Genomic DNA, 19,758 nt, shown 5'->3' with positions numbered 1-19,758 from the left:
ACTTTTTAGAACCACAAACGCTTTCTTGTGGTTGCAGGTGTGAACATTTTCTGGTTTTCTATAGGATTTTAATTTTTTAACTCTTGACTTATTGCCAGTGAACATTTTTATAGTTCTGGTAGACTGTTGTGACCCAAAAAGGTTTTCTTTTTCTTTTTTTAATTTTTCTGGTTACTCATGTACAATTTTATTTCTTCATTTCATTGTAACAGTCCTGGAGCTATATTAAAGCCTATCTCTTACTCTCTTTGAAAATGAATAACTTCCATGTACCATTGAGGAATACATGTGTCTATACATAATCATTTGACAGCTCAGACTGATCAAGAGCTTCTGTTTCTGCTGCTGTATTTTTTTTAATGTGTTGCCAAATTTTTATATCTTTTGTTACAGTAGAAATAGGCAGCACAGTCAGTATTTGCATAATAATTGGCTTATATGTTACAAAGTATGTCAGCTTTTTTAAAAATTGTGTTGTTACTGAGTGCCAGGGATTATGTAAGTGCATATTACTGGCTTTAAAGGATATGTTTTCTATGTGTACTGTACATTGAATGCATGGAACAATATGGTTTTATGGGTTTACTTGTTCTAATCTAGTTTTTGATACAGGTGTAGAAACACCTGGAAATGCTACAATTGTAGTGTTTTAGTTTGAATCTGACTTAGTAGCTCTGAGTTGGCACTTGTCAGTCTCTGCTTTGGTCAGTGGACGACACAGGCTGGTTCATGATGCTTCCCTTGAGTGGCAAACCTCTAAAGTATGAGAAGATTTGCTTGAAAAAATCCATTAATCAATAATGAGTGTTTTAAAAGCTTCTGTGTAATTTATTTGAAAAACAAATATTTCTATGAACTTCTGGGGAAAAAAAGATAAAAAGACAAAAAGCCTTATCGTGCTTACCTGATAATTATGATTATAACTTCATCTGAGCAGATCCGTGTTACAGTTCATGTTGGAGCTAATGTTAATCTTTGATCTTGTTCTGACAATTGGCCCTCAGATGCCTGGAGGTCAGCCTTGTTCAAGATCTAACACTGAAGAAATGAAATATTTAAACTACAATATTAAATATTTAAACTACAATCTTGTTTGTATATTTCAAAATTATGCATTGAATATACTTAGTGGGGAGGGATTGGAAGAGAAAAAAATTACACTGTGCTATTAGGAAAGTAGTGTGACTTAGAGCTGGTCACATATCTCACTACATACCTTCTCTTAGAATACCCATTCCCTTACAAAAAATGGTGGAGCAAGCCAGTTGCTTCATTTCCTTTAAAAATATTTTAGTTGTTTCATGTTGCTGATTTTTGCAGCTAAGGTTATGGGAGTTTTGTTCAATATTTTAGGGGTTTTTTTCAGTCGCTTATTTACATCTGTAAGCCTCTGATCTTTAAATGTTAACTAGATAAAAACACTTGGAATGCTTTATATTTTCTATGAACTCTTTAATTTTCTGGTTTGTATTTCCATTTTTAGGATGGTCTTGTTAAAGCTGACATGGAGAAACTGACTTTCTATGCAGTTTCTGCACCAGAGAAGCTGGATCGAATTGGGGCTTACCTGGCAGAGAGACTGACCAGGGATGTGGTCAGACATCGCTATGGGTGAGGAGAGAAGGCATTAAAAATAGATGCTAACAAGTCATGGAATTTCATCATGTTTATTCTGATCAAGTCTGGAAGGCAAGATAGACCCCGTCCCTTTGTGCTTTAACCTTGTCTGGCTGCCAAGTGCCCATCCAGCTGCTCTCACTCCTCCTGCTCAGCCAGATGGAGAAGAAAATAAAGTGGAAAGCTCATGGGTTGAGATAAGGACAGGGAGATCACTCAGTTCTGTCATGGGGAAAAAGAGACTGAACTTGGCAAGGACTGATTTAATTATTGCCAATTAATGACAGAGTAGGACAGTGAGAAATTAAAGCAAAGCTTAAAAACTGGCTGGTCTTTCCTCCAGCCATCTTTCTTCCCAAGCTCAACTTCACACCCAAGTCCATTACCTGCACCCCCACGAAGCAGTGCAGATTAGGACTGGGGCTGTGTTCAGTTTGTACCACCACACATCCTGTGTCTCCTGCTGCTTCGTCCTCACACCCTTACCCTGCTCTAGCCTTGGGTCTGTCTTGTAGACAGTCCTTCAAGAGCTGCTCTAGCAAGGCTTCTTTCCTTGCTGTGCAGTCCTTCAGGAACAGGCTGTTCCAGCATGGGTCTCCCATGGGATCACAGATCCTGCCAGAAAAGCCTCCTCCATGGGCTCCTCTCCATGGGGCCTGCCAGAAGTCTGTTCCAGCAGGGCCTTTCTGTGGGCAGCAGTTTCCTTCAAGGCACCTCCACTGGCTCCAGCATGATGTCCTCTGTGGTCTGTACTGTGGTATCTGCTTACCTGGGAGCACTTCCAATGTCCCTGAGGGGCTCAGGGATATGGTCATGGAGTCCTGGAGCTGCTGGAACTGGCTGTGTCTGTCATGGGGGCAGCTCCTGGTTTCTCACAGAAACCACCCCCACAGCCCCTCGCTGAAAAAACGCCCTTTTGGCTAAATCAAATATTTAAGTGAGAAATATTAAGTCTAAGAAGAGGCAGGAATTGGCAAAGAAAAGCCACATCCGTCACAGACCATCATGTTTTGGCCTTCATGTCATCTGAAGCTGTTATAACTTTATAGAAAGGGTAAAAGGCCAACTCTATTGCCAAGGATAAATGGTCAATTCTATACTTCCCTCCCTCCTACACCACCCCCCTCCCCCTAAAAAAAGAAAAAAGAGAGAAAATATGGATGTAGAAAATAGCCCTAAATGTCATTTTTATACAATGGGAAAGACGTGCCTTCCATTCTTTCTTTTCTGTTTTTTGTGGTAAGATCCTAAATTGAACTAATTGAGTTAATGATAAATGCTATACATCTTTATCTGAATCTTTCTAATTAATTTTCAGTTATGTTTTAATTGCCATGGAGGCACTGGACCAACTTCTAATGGCTTGCCATTCTCAAAGCATAAAGCCATTTGTGGAAAGTTTCCTTCATATGGTGGCCAAGCTTCTGGAATCAGGAGAACCAAAGCTGCAAGTCCTTGGGACTAATTCTGTGAGTAAGCTCAGGTGCTAAATCAAATCAGAGTAAATCTTTGCTTGGGAAAGTATTTTGAGAAGGATCAGCCCATTGACATGTATTGAAAGATGCTGTCTGTAGCAGGCTGTGTCCTTTGGGCCTAAATACAGAGCCGATACCAGCTGGAGGCAGATAAACTGTTTTCCTTCAGTGTCCTTATTTCTTTTGATATCTGGGCTCATTCCCTCTGAAAATAACTTCTGGAGGGACAGCAAAGCTGTGCTGTGAGTTTGTATTTTGAGTCTTTAAGCAGCCCTCCTGGAGCCAATATATAGATAAGACAGTGTTTTGATTTCTGGCAACTTAAGCTACACTGGAAGATACTGAAAAGTAGCTGAGAAGTAACTTTGAGTATTGCAACCTCACCATTTTATCAGCTTAAATATTTCAGGATTCAGATCCAGGCTTGAAGAGCAAAACTTAAGTGTCAAAATGAAGATTTAGAGGTCTAGTATTCCAGTGAGAGTGATGGGTACAGACAGGGGTATGGCTCTGTCATACTTCCCTTCTACAGCTGTATTTCCAGCTGGTAGAATTGGAGTCTCATAAATTCCAGGATTGTGATGTGGACTATTTTCATTTAGAGTGATTGCTTTTACATGAGCTTGCATTTCATGTCAATTATTGCCATTGTTAACAGTGAGGGGCGTTCTTTGTGGAATCAGTAAAGCTTTTTGGCTTTTGGGCTTGCATCCCAGCTGATGGAATTAAGTCGAGTTGCAGTTCAGGAAGACAGGAGGGTGTAGTAAAGTGATGCTACCCCAGAGCAGAATTTCTTGTTATGATGGAGTAAAGAGAATTTTGCTGTGGTGTAGAGTAGAGGTGTCCCCTTGTTTCCCCACTATCAGGGCAGCTTTACTGAGGATAACAAGATCTATATCTCATTATACATAAAAAATTTTACTTACTTACTTGGATAGCACTGAACCAGGCTACCCTGCTTCTTTTGATTTCTTTGTATAATAATGCCTGGGCAAATACTCTTAAGGAAATGGCTTTGGAACTTGTTTCCTGGGCTGCCCGATGGCAAGGTGTACATAATTTCCCAGTTGTTTAAAATCCTTGGTTACTGCCAACCTCCACTCTGATGTACGAGGCATGTGTCCCTTCAAAATGCATGTTACTGAACAGGACTCCACCTCTTGGGGTAATCTGTTTGATATTCCTGTTGGTTCCTAAGTCTTCTGTCAATAAAGGAGATTAAAAGACTTCCTGAACTAAGAGATAATTTAGGTTTGTCTTCTGTAAAACTCAGAAAAAAAGTTTCCCCAAATAAGAAGTGAAACTATGTGAGAAGAGAGAATTTTTATGGTTCTTCAACAGTATTCCAAAACCTTATTTTAGCCTGGCTCTGCTAATTTCCCTAGGTGCCTTCTAGAGTTAATGAAGACAAAGGATACAAGTCTATTTGTATTGACTTAAGAGGAAAAAAGGGTAACAGCCTGTCTGTTACCAAGGTCACTGCCTTACTGTGTTCTTAAATAAATGTTGTTCAATTAACAAAGAAAGTTTCCTGCCATATTCAGCCTTGTTTCTCTCCTCCAGAAGGAAATAAACAAACAAAAACCAAAAACCAAGAGGAGATGTTATGGTGACTGAATAATACTTCATGTGCTTTAGCTGATGTGCCACTTTGGAGTGCAAACTGGTATTGTCTAGAAGAGAAGACTGGGTTGTATATGAAGTAAATGTCTTTAGACTGATGAAAAGTCAGGCAACCTTTGGAAAATTTTACATAGTATTTTTAGGAAACTCAGTTTAAGGCCCCTACACATTTATAGTCTGCTTACATTTAAAATATGTGGAGTATGATTGTGGCCTCAAGTGGGTTTTGATTATTTTCTGCCCAAAGCTTCATTGAGATAGAAAGGCAGTGATGTCTTTGGAGCAAAATTCAAACCTCTTTACTGAAGGGTTTTTTCAGCCTCGCAGATTTTGCTTCATCTGTGGGGACTCTTGTGATTGCTTAAAAGTGTTTCAAAGGAAGCAAATCTCTGTACTAAACATCTCTGAATAGTTTAAAGGCTTGAAAAGATTTGGAAGCTCCTGCTGTCTTCTGAGTATGTTTTGCTGACTTCCAAATATTTGGTTTTGGATGCAGAACTTATACTAGCTGGTGTTCTATATTTTAGGAAAAAAATTAAAGCTTCACTTAGCTATTTGTCACCTTAAATTAATACTGGAATTTAAATTTAATTTAATTTATAAGTTGATTTATTTTTGAAAAGCAAATCCAAAGAGGATTATTTTAAATAAGTAATTGTTTGGGTTTTATTCATGTACTTTTAAGCCTGATCTTCAGGTTACACAAAATTAGTTCCTGTGGCCTTTTATATGTTGCATTTATAAGTAATGTTAGCTTATTTCCTACAGCAGCAGTGATTTGTTTATTTTTTTAATAACATAATTGTAAATCTATTTATATAAGGCAGATACTTTAAAATGGTAAAATCTGATAGTGGATATAATGAATAGGTGGGTTTTTTTGGAGTTTTTTAATGTAGATCAAATTTCAAATTGATAGTCTGTGAGGTTCAAAAAGGCTTTTTCTAGCAGGGAAGATATTTTTATAGACCATGTGCTAGGATAGCATATGCTGGTGAGGGAACTGAAAAAATGTGGTGGGAAAAAGTGATATCTCCTTGGCTTACGTGTAAGGCTGATTGCAATAAGCTTTTCCTTATAAATTTATGACAATACTATATTTCTCTCTAATTTTCTTGCAGAATTTCAGTAACTGAGTATCATGTAAAGCATCTCCATTGCTCATGTACAAATAATTAAATGTATTGTTTAGGGTCCATAGTGTTTCTTACTAGGATAGAAGTAACAAGTTTTAAAATCTTTAACCTTGTCAAAATTTTTTGGAATGAGATCCAATTTATCTCTATTAATCTATAGCCATTTTATGTCTATTTGTAAAGTTTTTAAAGAAGGTTCAGAAATTTTCTTTAGTGGGTGGCTGGTCAAGAACAATTGGTTGCATAATTTAGTCAAACTTTCAACCTAATATATATTTACAAGACTGAGCAAAATACAAAACATTTTAAGCTATTTTTGAATGCTGATGGGGTGAATTCTTTGTATTTTTGCCAGTAAGATTTTGAGGTTTCATGAAAAATAGCAGATAATATGTGGAAGGCAGTATCACCACATTTTAATTATGTACCACAAATTCTTCTTTAGTTAAAAGGATGCTTCCTTTTATAAAGGCAGAATCTTTGTAGGAGCAGTGAAATAATGATCCCATTGCTGGTTGTCATCATTTGATATTTAAAGGAAGATAAGCAGACTCCCAAGTGGAAAAGTGATCAACCAGTGCCTGGGACAGGACTTTCATATTTGTTAGTGTTGGCTTATAAAAGCAGTCAGTTTGGGCAGAACTGAGTGCATATGTAGGGTAAAAATAGTATAAAATGTCAACACTTTGAAATTAAGCTATGTCAGAATTAATATTCCTTGTCTGCAGTGTGATAACATGGAAGTATGCAGTGGAAATTTACCCTTCTTGCAAGATGCTTCTTTCATTCTGTGTAACAGTACAGAATTGTGTGCTGGTAGTGATTTAATACACAATGGAACAATTCCATCTCTAGGATGCCCCCTCTGTCTTTTTAACAGGATTTAAATCTCAGGGAGACAGATTAACACACAGCACTCTTTCTCATCCTATGGTTGTTAAATTATCTTAGAAATTGTGCATGTGCTAGAATTTGAGGAAGTTCTTTAGGGTCACTCAAAGTTAAGTATTGCTTCCCCCACTCGTACTTGTGCTCTCTAGTTCTGCAGTTCCATGGCCACATTACTGTGGCCCTGTAAGCTAACATTCCATTGCTGATTTTGTTACACAACTGTACGTGTGGTCAGGAGAATTTTTTATCCAAGGGGCACAAAGAAAAATAGGATGTGAAATTATCCATGCTATTCCGATAAAACTGAAAGTGTCAGGTGACTCTAGGTATTAATAAATAAACTAAATCACCCTTTTCCATTGCTGAGAACCTTGTGATTGTTTCCATACTGTCTTTGTAAATTTAGTGTATCTGCTGTTTGAAGCTTGTTGCCCTGGTTTTTCTGAGATTTTTTAAAGCCTTCTACTTGCTTGTAAGATGGAGTCAGTTCTTTAGCTACTGTTGCAATATTAAAAGTCAGTCTTTCACTTTCTCACGCTTTGGAACATAAACAACCTTTCTTGTTTTTGTTCACTGTCCTTTGCTTACATATTTCCAGCCTGAAAACAATGTTAGTTGACAGCTGGCATAGCCAGTGGAGTGAAGGGGTAGTAACCCCAAGAGCCAATGTGCTTTCAGACCCACAAAATTATAAAAGGAAAGAAATAAACAGGCTGGCCCTTTTTTCTCAGTGAGGAGCAGCTTTCACTAAAGACCTCTGCCTCTGTGTAGTTGATTATTGCGTTCCAGGCAACAGAAGCTTTTCTCTTTAGGAAAGTTGATGTGTTTGTCCTTTTGGCATTTGTTTGTTGGAGTGCATACATAACATTCACACTTCTCATTAAGGCTGTACTGTGTGATTTGTAAGAGTCTTATGTTTATAGGAGATCACGACTTCCCATGTGACAGTTTCATAATAATGAAATACAGTACCTTGACCTATAAAAGGTAGTAAATGCAAGTATCAGCACCCCTTTCCCTGTGTGAAACAAGAGAAAATTGCAGACTGAAGAGGACAGATGAAAAAAATAATGCTCAGATTGATCTTAGTGTTCTTGTAGGGAGATACTTTAAATAACATAACTCAGACTCAAATATGATGCATGGTGATTATTCTAGAATAAAATTGACCTTCTTTAGAGACATCCAGGGACCATTGAAAGTTACAATTTTTCACCTAATGTACTTGCTACATAACAGTGATAAAACAGCTTAAATGCATAGAAGAAATTTTGTCCTTGAGAACTTGTATGATTCATTTACAGGGCTTGCACAATCTCTCTCTCTCCTGGTAATGTGATCCAAATTTCTTGATTCAGTCAGGAACAAACATCTTCTGTATAAATAATATGTTTCTTCTTTACTTTGTGATAGATTTATATCTTTTTATACTGATTGAATTTTATTGGCTTCAAAATAAATGAAATAAGGTACTATTCATGTAAATTCTTTTCTGTACCTTCTGTATTATAAAATATAGAAGATATTTGTACTGGTAAAACTTCCTTAAGTTATCATTGGATGCTTGCAAACACCTACTGTGACTGAATGACATGCTTACATCTATTAAAGCTTTGTAAATAATTCTTAGGCAGGTGTTTGGACTTTCACAAGAGTTCTGTCCTTTTTTAGGTTGAATAATGGTTATATCTGAAGTTTATTTGAAAATATATGCTTAGGAGTAAAATATTCTTTAATAACAATAACAAGACAACCACTGCAATGTATAGACTAATACCTACTGTAAAAACTTAAAATTTCTATGATGGAATGGAATTTTACACTTTACTGGATGACAGTGCACAACTCAAAACTGTTACCACAGACAGCTTTCCTGTGGCCTAAATGCTCAATCATCTGAATGCTAATCCTGGATTGTGGTGCAGAAATGCTGTATGTTCAGTGGGAGAAGTTGTTTTGTTACACAGATGAGTACATAAAAAGCCTCTGCCCTTTCTGGGTCTCTTACTGTGCATGCCATTTTGAGAGGTGTGACTTCCATGTGTTTGTGTCCCTGCCGCAAAGCTGCACCCTAACACAGGAGAAGTACTCAGAACAAGGGAGTCCCTGACACTTGCTTGGCCTAAATTCATCATTTGTTCTTCCAAAGCAGTTTCTTGGTAAAATAAATCTTTCTGCTAGCAAAACAGTTATTAGAGTGTATCAGGCTTTCCTGATGGGAGATCCTGTCAATCAAATAATTAGTACTTCAGATAATAATATTAAAGGATAGTACTAAATGCAGTGTGAACTAATATTCTCATTTTCACAGCCACTCCCACAGTGCTCTGTGTTCTTCACACTTTTTGTTTCCATTTTTTCCATGCTTTTGTGGAAGCTTTTTGGATGAATTATTTGTGGACTTGAGCACTTGAATGTCTGGAAAATACTGAGATAACATTGTTTAGGGGCTTATTAAATCCTTGGTCTTTGTGCCTTATTGAGATGTAAGGACTAACAAAATTCTTGTCTGCCAAATGAAAAAAAATCTAATTTACTAGGAATAATTCCGTGAAACAAGCTAGGGAGCCATAGTACGTATGAAACATTTGCCAGTGTCTCTTGGGAAGGAAATGATCATTTTTATAACTCACTGTATTGGAGAAAATATAGAAAACATATGGGTGCTGTTCGTAGAGCGTATTTCAGTCTGTGGCAGTGGACCATACAGAATTAGATTTTGACTTCTGTCACTTTTTTACCACCTGAAATGCAGGATATTCCTAACAGAAAGACTTGTAAAATGGATTTGTACTTTACAATTTTGCTCCATTTTCAGTAACAGCTGAGAATGTAGTTTTATGTACTGTATAATTTTTCAGCTGTTCCTGTAGCTTTTAGGGAGTGAACTGGTAGTGCAGCTGAAAGGGATAAGTGTTTTAGATAAAATAGAAAACAAAAGAGTAGAAAAAATGGTAGGTTTGTTTTTGGTTTTTTTTCTGAAATACACAGTTTTCACTTGCAGCGTGAAAACCTCAAACTCTTCACAAATCATTGTGCTGTAGACTATGCTAAAGTGCTTTGGGCTTGTCTGGATGTCTGTGGGTAATGTGCTGATGAAAGCAGGTTTTGCATCATGAAAGATAGAAAGGAAATGCCTCAGGCTGTGCTTAGGAATTGATAAAAATGGTGTGAGTAAAAGCAGAGGGGTCCTAATAGGACATCACTCCGCTTCAGGGCAGAACGAGCACAGTGTTCAACCTTTCCTGACATTGTTTTGTTTTGCTTTTTATTTCCCTCTGTAGCCTGTTCTTTGAACTGTCAGTGATTGAGAGTCCAAAAGGTCTTTAGGCAGTCTGCTCACTTTAGAAAGGAGGGGTTTTAATGTCTGACTTAGGCTTTGCTTCAGTATAAGCCTATTATTGCTTTGCCTATTACCACTGGACAAAGAAAACTATTTATTTATTCTCTTTTTATTGCTGTCTTCTGTACCTTTTAAGATCAATACCTTTTAGGCAGCTGTAGTCTAGGTGATTTAGTGTATTTCATTCTCCTTTTACAGATGTTTATCTAAAGCTTTATCCATCTCTTGAATAATTTGAGAACTGTTTCAGTAATTTACCATTTTAGGCTTTGATGTTTCAGCTGGATGCACCACTTCATTTCAAGGCTTATTTGGCCCAATTAGATGGCAAAGGTTTCTTCATAGGTGTCATGAGTAATGCAGATGTATCACAGTATATTGTTCAATTCTCCATGCCGTCATATTGGCATTGACTAAGTTCCTTTTCTTCATTGAGCTGTTTCTGGCTTAAAATGCTCTTTGGCAATAACCATGCCCAAATCCCTTCCTTGGTTTTTCAGGTCCTATTTCCAATTGCTCAAAAACCAGGCATCAAGTATGCCTACAGCTCTGTCCAGCTTAGTGTTCTTTGCAAATTCACTGAGCCCAGTCTGCTCATCTAACATCATATTTTTATGCTGTGGTGGTTTACTTCGGGTTTCCTTATTTTTCCAAACTCTTGTGCATCTCTCTTATGGAGAATGTTCTTTTGACAGTGTTTTTCTGTCTTCCCTTTGAGACTTCTGTGGATTTTTTGTCAAGAGCATCACTGAAGTTTTGACAGATTCTGCTTCATCTGGATTCACAAAAGTTATTTACTTGTCATAGGAATAAGATGGATTGATGTGATTTGTTCTTAACAAATCCATGTTGACTGTTACTTACCCCTTTGAGACTTTGTAGATGTTGGCAAATTGGCAATTTTTACCTGTGTTTTTCTGTGAATGCACTAGAATTGACTGGATTATAATTCCCTGACTCCTCCTTTGTCCCTTCTGTCAAGATAGAATTGTCAGGATGCCTCTAAGTTTATTTCCCTTGCATTTTGATAGATCAGAATGTTGCTAGGTAACCTGGTAATGACAGGGTTGTGTCTGATTGATTGGGCTGCTCTCTACAACTGCCTGAGAGAGGGTGTAGCACAGTGGTATCAGGCTCTCCTCTCAAGCTGAAAGAGATAGGATGGGAAGAAACAGCCTCAAGTTGTGTCAAGGGAGGTTTAGACTGCATTTTAGGGCAAATTTCCTCTCTGGAGGAGTTAACAGCATTGGAACAGGCTGCCTGGGGAAGTGGCTGAGTCACCATCACTGGAGTTACGTAAAACGGGGCTTAGTGGTGGACTTGGCAGTGTGAGGAAAATGGTTGGACCTGATGATCCTAAGGGTCTTTCCCAACCTAAATGATTCTTCCATTTGATGACACTCACTGTTCACGTGTTAGATGTTTCCATATTGCATAGTACATTGTATTTCATGCAGTTTCATCCTCCCATAGCTGTCTAAATGAAGTTCTTATGTAAAGACTTTAAAAAGAAAACCTTCCTATTCAGATTTCTCTTCTCTGAAGTTCTAAAGTGTTGTCAAAATTGGGTTCTAACCTTAATGCAGCTACTTTATGTTACTTGTTAAATGAAACTTATTACTCATTATTTTATTTTAGAAAATCAGTATGAAAACTCTTTTTTAAATGGATTTCTTTTTCCAGTTTGTCAAATTTGCCAACATTGAAGAAGACACACCTTCCTATCACAGACGCTACGACTTCTTTGTGTCCCGGTTCAGTGCCATGTGTCACTCTTGTGACCCTGATCCAGAAATACAAAATGAGTAAGTGTCATTCTGCAGGAATTACTGGAAACTGTTGACACATTGTCTGTAGCTTTTATTAAGGTGTTTAGTGGAGTGCTTCATTCCATATGAAGAAAATGACAGTCTGACTTTCTGAGTAGCACCAAATATTGCAAATTTTAGGTACCTAGAATTTGTAGGATATTTAGGTGTAGTTTTACCTTAATAGTGCTTGTTAGATTGTGTGGATTCTCTCCAGAAAGGCACCACTTATTACTGTAAATGCACAAGTTCAGAACTTACTTGAGATACTAACGAGTTAACTTTAATAATGTTAATATTAACAAAAATATTAATACATTTTCATATATTTACCTATATGAAAAGCAAAAGCATATATTAAGTCTGCTCTTTGATAATTAGTTATTAAAACTGTGTTTTCTTAGATATCTGAAGTATGCTCATGTGTGCGAAACTCAAGAGCCTCCATGAATGGGAATTCTGTTTTTTCCCATTCTTACGTAAATGCTGCCGTTTGTTTTCCTGTGGCTCCCCCTTGGAGGGTGTGTCCTTCCCAGGAGCAGCTTCTCCCAGTTTGTACATCCCTCTTCTCTCCTGCTTTGTGTGTAATCCTATTGAAACTTTCTCAGAAGATCTAGAATGAAATTGAATTTGTATTGAATGCACAAGACTTTGTTCAGAAATAGCTAAAATACAAAAAGTACAGATTTAGTTATTTACAAATTGAAATCTAAACAAAAATAATTATAGAACTTGGTTACCTCTGTAGTTCATCTTAGAAATGTTTTAATTCAGTGAATTTGACTGAGCAAGGCCTAATTAATGTTGTCCATACCTGAATCAAGATTTTGAAAATGAGGGATGTTTTTTAATAGAAATAATTAAAATTTTAGTGAGAGTTGTGCATATTTCATTTGTTAGCTGTACCAGCTTCTACTTGTTTTCAGGAAGTAAATTCTCTTCCTACCATTTCTTATAATGGATTATTTGCTACTATCACTTCAAAAAATAATACTTTGCTATTCATGCACAGATTCTCCTGCAAGCTATTTTTGTTTAAAAAAATAATGACAATATCTAGCAGCTAGACTAAGTATTTTTTGAACTTATTTTTTTCTTTTTATTATTTCATTGTTGTTGATTAGTTCTCAGTTGATTTCATTCAAATGGTTTTAAAATGCAAGTGACAGTTCCTTTTGTCCATTAGGTTTAAGTTGACAGATTTATCCTTTGCTTTCCATCTTGTGAATCTTTCAGAAATCTTTAAAGATTTATTCTGACTAATCCATAGTCTTAATTACTGCTTCTAATGGCACAATCACATGGCTATGCTAGATATTACTTCAGCTGTACTGTGGTAACTTCCCACTTTTATTCATCTCTGGGATAGGCTGAGATTGTGCAAAGTTTCAAGTGATGAGTGGTAAATGGGGTAGAGTTGATGGGTTTTATCCACAGGACTTTGGTCAGAGGTGATGTACAAAGTTTGAGTCTTCATTAAGTAGTGTCAGCTTTATCCTTACAGGCCATCTTCTATTCAGTTGTTTGTTTTGTCAGCTTCCTCAGTGGTTTTAAAGTTGTTCATTGAAAACATGGGCAACCTTAATGGTTGGCCAGTTTTCCCAGCTGCTGCTACTGAGAACCTGCTGGAATTCCACACTACTGGATTACTGCTGTGTTCTCAGCCCCTGTAATTCCTCTTTTCCTTCCTCAGGATCCGAATTGCTGGAATCAGGGGCATTCAGGGAGTGGTTCGAAAAACAGTTAATGATGAGCTTCGAGCAACCATATGGGAACCTCAGCACATGGACAAGATTGTGCCATCATTGCTTTTCAACATGCACAAAATAGAAGATGTGGACAGGTAATTAATTGTATTCCTTGTCACTGTCGTGCTTTTTTAAGCAATCTCTAGGCTAGGTTTTTATGATGCATATTCTTTTCTTTTCTTTTCTTTTTAGTGGAAGCAACAATTCACCTTTACTAGCTGAGGCTCCTTGAAATTGATAGTATAGGTCTGCATAATAGTTCTCAATGTTTCTTGTCTTAACATTTTTTCAAACACTTTTTTTCGCTTGCTTGAGATTCTGTTGGCCTAAAAATTGTTCCAGAAGTTATGTGTCCATATTTTGACTTGATAAAAATTGTAAACTCTGTGTTTTATTGGATCAGATGCAGAGATGAGTAAGCAAAAGCCTTTAGGTGACTCAAATGATTTTGTTACTTAGATTTGTTAAAAATTGAGGATTTAATTCCTTTAGCCATTAGTAAGAACTGCTTGTCCTGGTTGAAACAGTACTTAGAGTAAGGAATAAGAGTTTTATTTATATGTAGACCCTCTTCTTTTCTTTGCTTTCAGTGACTCCTGGGCATGTTATTTGCCAGATTTGCGAAAAGATATTCAAAAAGATCTCTTTGATAATTAAGGTTGAGGAGATGCCAATCACCTTACAATTGAAAAGTCACTATTTTTTTTGGTCCATGATTAAACACTATGTAGGTGTGAAAACTGTTTATTGGTAGCACTGGGAAATTTCCATGAAACCAACTTCAGCAGTGCAAGCAAATTAAATATTCATTCCATGTCCAATTCTGGCTGCTTCAAAACTTGTCTGCTGAGAGGCTCAGCAGCCTTCCTAAAACAACAAGCTTTTCATGCTTTCACTCAGCTCTCTAGATCTGTCAGTTTATCTTTTTTGGTTTGAGTTTTGGCATTTATTTTTCAATTCCTCAGCTTTATTTTTGTTCTGTTATTTCTGACTGCCAGGACCTGTCTCATCTCTAAAACAAATTTTCAGACTAAATAACTAAAATCAATAGTTGTGTGTCTGTCCATGCCTTTTCTATTTACTGCATATAACTGAGGGCCCACACAGTATGTACAGAAATATCCACTTGAATTTGACATCTGAAGAATGATGTGAGTAAGAGGGAATGCTTTCTGAAGCTGTTTTTTGAGTGAGGAGAGCCTGGTTTGCCTTTGCTTACTCTTACAGGGCTTCCAGCTGCAGGTGGGCCCTTTCCTTTGATACTCTTTACAGTGCCCTCAGGCATACACTTTCCTTTTTATAGCAGAAGTAAATTAGCTACTGATAGAAAAACTGACTGAAGTAGGATTTGAATTAACCACTTAAAGTGGATCTGTTTATATGTACTGCAGGAGTGATTTTTATTGTCTGTGGAGCAAGGCAATAATTGTAGTAGTAGACAAAAACAAATCTGTCAAATAACAACCTAAATTTCTGAACTGTTGTGCTTGAAACGTGTCCTATAATGCTCATTGAACATGAAAAAAAAGACTAAATATTTTCTAAGTGACGAGTAGGGGCCTTTGATGATGTGCATGTAACAGAAAAGCTGAAACCAGTGTTTGTAAATTGTTACCTGCTGGTCTTAAATAATGTTACAGACAATTTCTCATTTTATTCTATGTGTGACTTCATATTTGTGGAGCACAGAGACATATTGAAGAGTAGGAGTAAGAAGCATATTGTTCTGGCAGATGGAGTCAAAGCATTATTTGAAAGAGAGAAAGAGCAGAAATTCCAGAAAATACCCCCAACTTAAGTCCATAGAAGAAAAACTGGTTTTAGTTAAAGCTGAAGTACATGTAGGTACTTAACCTTGAAAATCAGTGTAATTTTAGCTTGAGGAACTTTACAACTTAATTCAAGATTCTTTTGAGTACATACTAGATGAGACACTTCTTGGAGTTAAGAATTTAATATTTAAGTAACATTTTAAAAATATCATTGTATTTGTGGATATCATTATTTGTTCGTGTATCTGAGTGCACATTCTAGTTATGCGCCTGTCAGACATTATGTTATGTGTATATCTATTTATGTGCATCTCCATAATAGGGAAGGGATGTATGAAATTGGTAATTCCCTTACTTTCTGACGTATTCTTCATAACTGTGGAGCTAAACCTGCCAGCCTTACTTCAGGCAGAGGGACACTCTAGCACTTAATGTAAACATGGCTTCAAATCTTTGTGATGTATCTCTAATGTTCATACAAATTCTGTTTGAGGGGAAGGTTAGAGTTTCTTTCTTTCTCAGGGTGAGTGAATCATAGTCAAACATTCCTGTGCATACTCTGCTCAGAAGTGGTGGTGAAGTCTTATTTCACGTCCTGTCATATCTTTGGCCAGTCCTGGTTCTGTGGCATTTAGGAAGTCTCTTGCTTTAGTTGCTGAGTTGCTGTGAGCTAGTTTAAGTCTGTGATTAAGCGTTTGCTATGGAAACTGCTATACTTCAACACATCCTCCTTCCAGTTCCTTGTTGCCACTTCTGATAGATACTGCCCACAAAAAAGCCAGTAGAGCAGCTAAAGGGAGTTGTCCTTGCCTGTTTCATTGCAAAGCACGTTTTCAGCCCTCTTGTGGTAGTACAAAAGGTCTAGATACAGAGGGATACTTCTGGTTTTTTTCTTAACTGCTGCAGTTGGATATCTCAGAGGTTTTCTGATATTTCAGTAAAAACCTAGTCAGTGAAACAAAATAAGCTACTCACTTGAATCTAGAAACTTCAGAGGCTGTACAAAGCTTTCTTATAAAACTAAAGGGAGTATTCAATATTCATTGTCTATTATCTGACAATGCCAGTGAACACTTACTGAGAAATACTTTGAGGTAGATGCTGTTAAAGTTCAAATGAAATGTTATTCCTACATACAACACAAGATAATTTTAGACATTCTGATGCAAATACTAACATTTTATACTAGGGAGATTCATCTAAAAAAAGACTCCCAAGCAGTGCTGAGAGGTCATCTTGTGTAGGTTTGCATATACAAGCACTTAAAACATAACTTATTTTACTTCATTTTTACTGGAATTCTTTCATACAGACTTAACTCCAAGTGCTGTGCAGCCTGCTTTCTTCTTTCCTCCCCTCACACCCACCTTTGCAATGCTGTTGTATTTTAGGGAATCTTTGTCAAAACAGCACTGGAAATCTCAGTCCTACACCATCTCTTGTACTTTCTCTGTGCTGAGAAGGGTGCCCATCTCCCTAGATCAGAATCCAGGCAGTACAGGAGAAGAAAAAAAAGGGGAGGTTGAGTGGCACAGCAGTTGTGCTGGAGTTTTGTGTTATTAATGGTGGATTATATACCAATTGTCATGCTTCTTAAAATTCTAATCATGCTGCACTTGTAAAACCACTTCTCCTTATTTATCAGGGTTCCTGAGGCTCTTCTGTTACTAAAATATGACAAGCTAGCACTTTTGTGGTAACTCCTGAAACACTGATTTTTCCAGAGGCAACAGGATTTTCGTATGGCAAACTTTAGATTGCAGTAGTATTGAAAAACTAGAAAGTCTTTTGCCATCAAAAGATATATTACAGCTATGATGTTAACATGTTCATTTGGCTGGTGTTATTTCAATTTGCAACTTTCTGTGATGCTCTAAAGCTTTTATGATGCTTAACAGAATGCTCTTTGTTGACACTTTCAAACATATTTAACCCATAAGCTTGCACTGCAGAACTGAAATTATGTTTAAGGATTTAGCGCACTGGTTTCTGCAGTCTAAAATTAAAGATGCATAATGTTAATGTAAGTGAATGAATCCTCACTTAAGTTCCTATAATGTGTTTTGTGAGAGAAAAAAAAAGGTTGCTACTTGTAGGTCTAGTGACTCTTGGTAAGTAATGGAGGTCCCCTGGGGGCGCTGTTTGCTTTCTGTCTGAAACCTGTGTTCACCACGGTGCCCACAGCCAGGGGCTCAGCAGAGCCCAGTCCACAGGAATGATGGAAGCCAGGTAGAAGGTGACCAATTTCTACACTGTCTACTGAGAGGTAAATGTGTGGGTGATAATGTTCTGATTAGTTCACTCAGACATTTTTTTTCAACTCACAAGCCATCTGTTTGTGCAGAAGTATTGGAGTTTCATTTCATGCTCACCCACACAGTATGGACTCAGTAGTGGGCAGTGAATGAGATCATTAATCTGAACAATATTACTAAGATTCTGTCTACATTTTTTTAGTGGTTTTACAGCCTTCATTCATTATTAACACGCAGTGTTTTGTCAAAGTGTGGTAGGTAACAAGTTAACTGAATATTAGCAGCTTTTGTGTTTGCCATATAAATATTTACTAATACAGTGGTCAGTACTGAGTGAGCAGATGATGATCTATGGCCCTGCTATAAAAGAATAAAATATTTTATTCAGAATTCTGGTTTGATGCAGATTTGAAATACAGTTCTTTCCTAGTCCAAGAGTGTGACTCATGAATGTTTTCATCCAGGGGTGAATACAGTAAAGAAAATTGGATATTAGTCAATGATATAATCAATGCATTTTGTCTTATTTCAGCAGAATAGGCCCCCCATCCTCTCCTGCAGCAGGAGTAAAAGAAGAAAATCCTTGTGTGCTGGCTGAGAATTGTTTCAGGGAACTACTGGGACGAGCCACCTATGGAAATATGAATAATGCTGTCAGACCAGTTTTTGCGTAAGTTGAAAATTCATGGAAGATTTTAAGAGGTTTTCTTTATTTTATCCTCGATTCTGTTGCATTAAATTTCTTCCTACTTTTCAGCTCAAAGTTTTCCCTTCACATTTCTTAAAAAAAATTGGCTCTCTTAATCTCTCCTCTTTGCTGCCTGTCTGTAAAGTTGAAGGCAGTTATGGAGGAATGCATGTTCTGCTTTAGTGATTTTTAGAAGTGAAATACAATCATTTACATGAGTTGTTACTTCAGCTGGCCTTTTTTTTTCAATGTGAAACTTCATTCAAGCTATTAATGTCCCACAGATGAGTGTTACAATCAGTGGAGAGGCAAACCAAGTAAAATACAAGTAGCACAAAGAAATACTGTGCCCTATAAAATTAGTTTATATTTTCCTGCCATTTTCTTCCAGGACCTGTTTTGATATTCTTTGTGGAACATCTTTAACAGCTCATTTAGGAGTGAGTGGCAGATATGCACACAGTATGCACATTATGCACAAAAACACGCAGTACAAATCATACCTCATCAGGTATAATAACATCAGTGATACCACTTTCAAACCCTGACTTTTCCTGGTCATGAGGAGACCTGCTTACTTCTTCTTGTAGATTTCTCAAAGTATATCCCAGGTACAGGAATATCTTCTCTCAGATGGCCTAGTTTTTCCCACCTAGTTAAATGTTTTATTTATACACTGAAAGACCTTCAAGGTACCAAAGCCATTTTCAATTTACTAGTGTTAAGAACAGAAATTACAAAGATACTGTTGATTTTGAAGACAGAAAACTTTTGTAACCCCTTATTTACCCTGAAAAAGCATTGACTACAAAGAACTGTACCATTCCCTTACTTTCTGTATGTGTCTGTTATACAATCTGATAGGAGTTTCTGTTGCAAAGTTGAGTGTTTTATTTAAAAACACTCAGTCCTTCCTAGATTTAAAATTTGCATTCCTCCATAATACCCGTAATCACAGTGAATACCTAGGTACTAAGCAATTTGGATGGTACTATACTGCAGCTGCTTTCTTACAATTTCTCAATTCTTTTTGTGGGTTTGTCTCAAAACTTTATCATCATTTGCAGTGATTTCAGTCTTTTGAATCATTTTAGCATCAGGGAATTTTCCTACGTATAATTCCTGATACCACAGACTAGAGGTAGTGCTTGGTTTGGGATCTGAGAAGGCATCATAGCTGCTTTTCCTGTGGCTAATCTAAAGCCTACATCTCTAAAATATTATTTCCAGCCTATTTTCATTTCTTACATGCTATGACTGTAAGGAGCCAGTTGAATCTGTGTGCACCTCAGCTTGTCACATGCTGTATTTATGCACCAAAATGAGTAGATAGTGACCAGTTACTCAGAATATGTTATCTCCTCTATGAATAGAGAGTCTTTGTTGTCACCATTTTTGTGTC

The 19,758-nt window shown here is 37.0% G+C and overlaps 1 protein-coding gene across 5 annotated transcripts in view; it reads left to right on the top strand.

The window, feature by feature from the left end:
* EFR3A (EFR3 homolog A) overlaps positions 1-19,758 on the top strand; it is a 78,107-nt gene that overhangs the window by 23,743 nt on the left and 34,606 nt on the right. For 4 of the 5 annotated variants that reach the window (XM_063410766.1, XM_063410699.1, XM_063410620.1 and 1 more), the window contains 5 exons: positions 1,484-1,611; positions 2,936-3,086; positions 11,769-11,890; positions 13,587-13,736; positions 18,201-18,338. In XM_063410766.1, coding sequence (XP_063266836.1) covers positions 1,484-1,611; positions 2,936-3,086; positions 11,769-11,890; positions 13,587-13,736; positions 18,201-18,338 — 689 coding nt within the window. The remainder of the gene's footprint in view (positions 1-1,483; positions 1,612-2,935; positions 3,087-11,768; positions 11,891-13,586; positions 13,737-18,200; positions 18,339-19,758) is intronic. The other variant, XM_063410537.1, reaches the window with a different exon arrangement.

This window comes from Prinia subflava, chromosome 1, assembly GCF_021018805.1.
Source record: "Prinia subflava isolate CZ2003 ecotype Zambia chromosome 1, Cam_Psub_1.2, whole genome shotgun sequence".
Lineage (NCBI taxonomy): Eukaryota > Metazoa > Chordata > Aves > Passeriformes > Cisticolidae > Prinia > Prinia subflava.
This window is presented reverse-complemented; position numbering and strand designations above follow the sequence as displayed.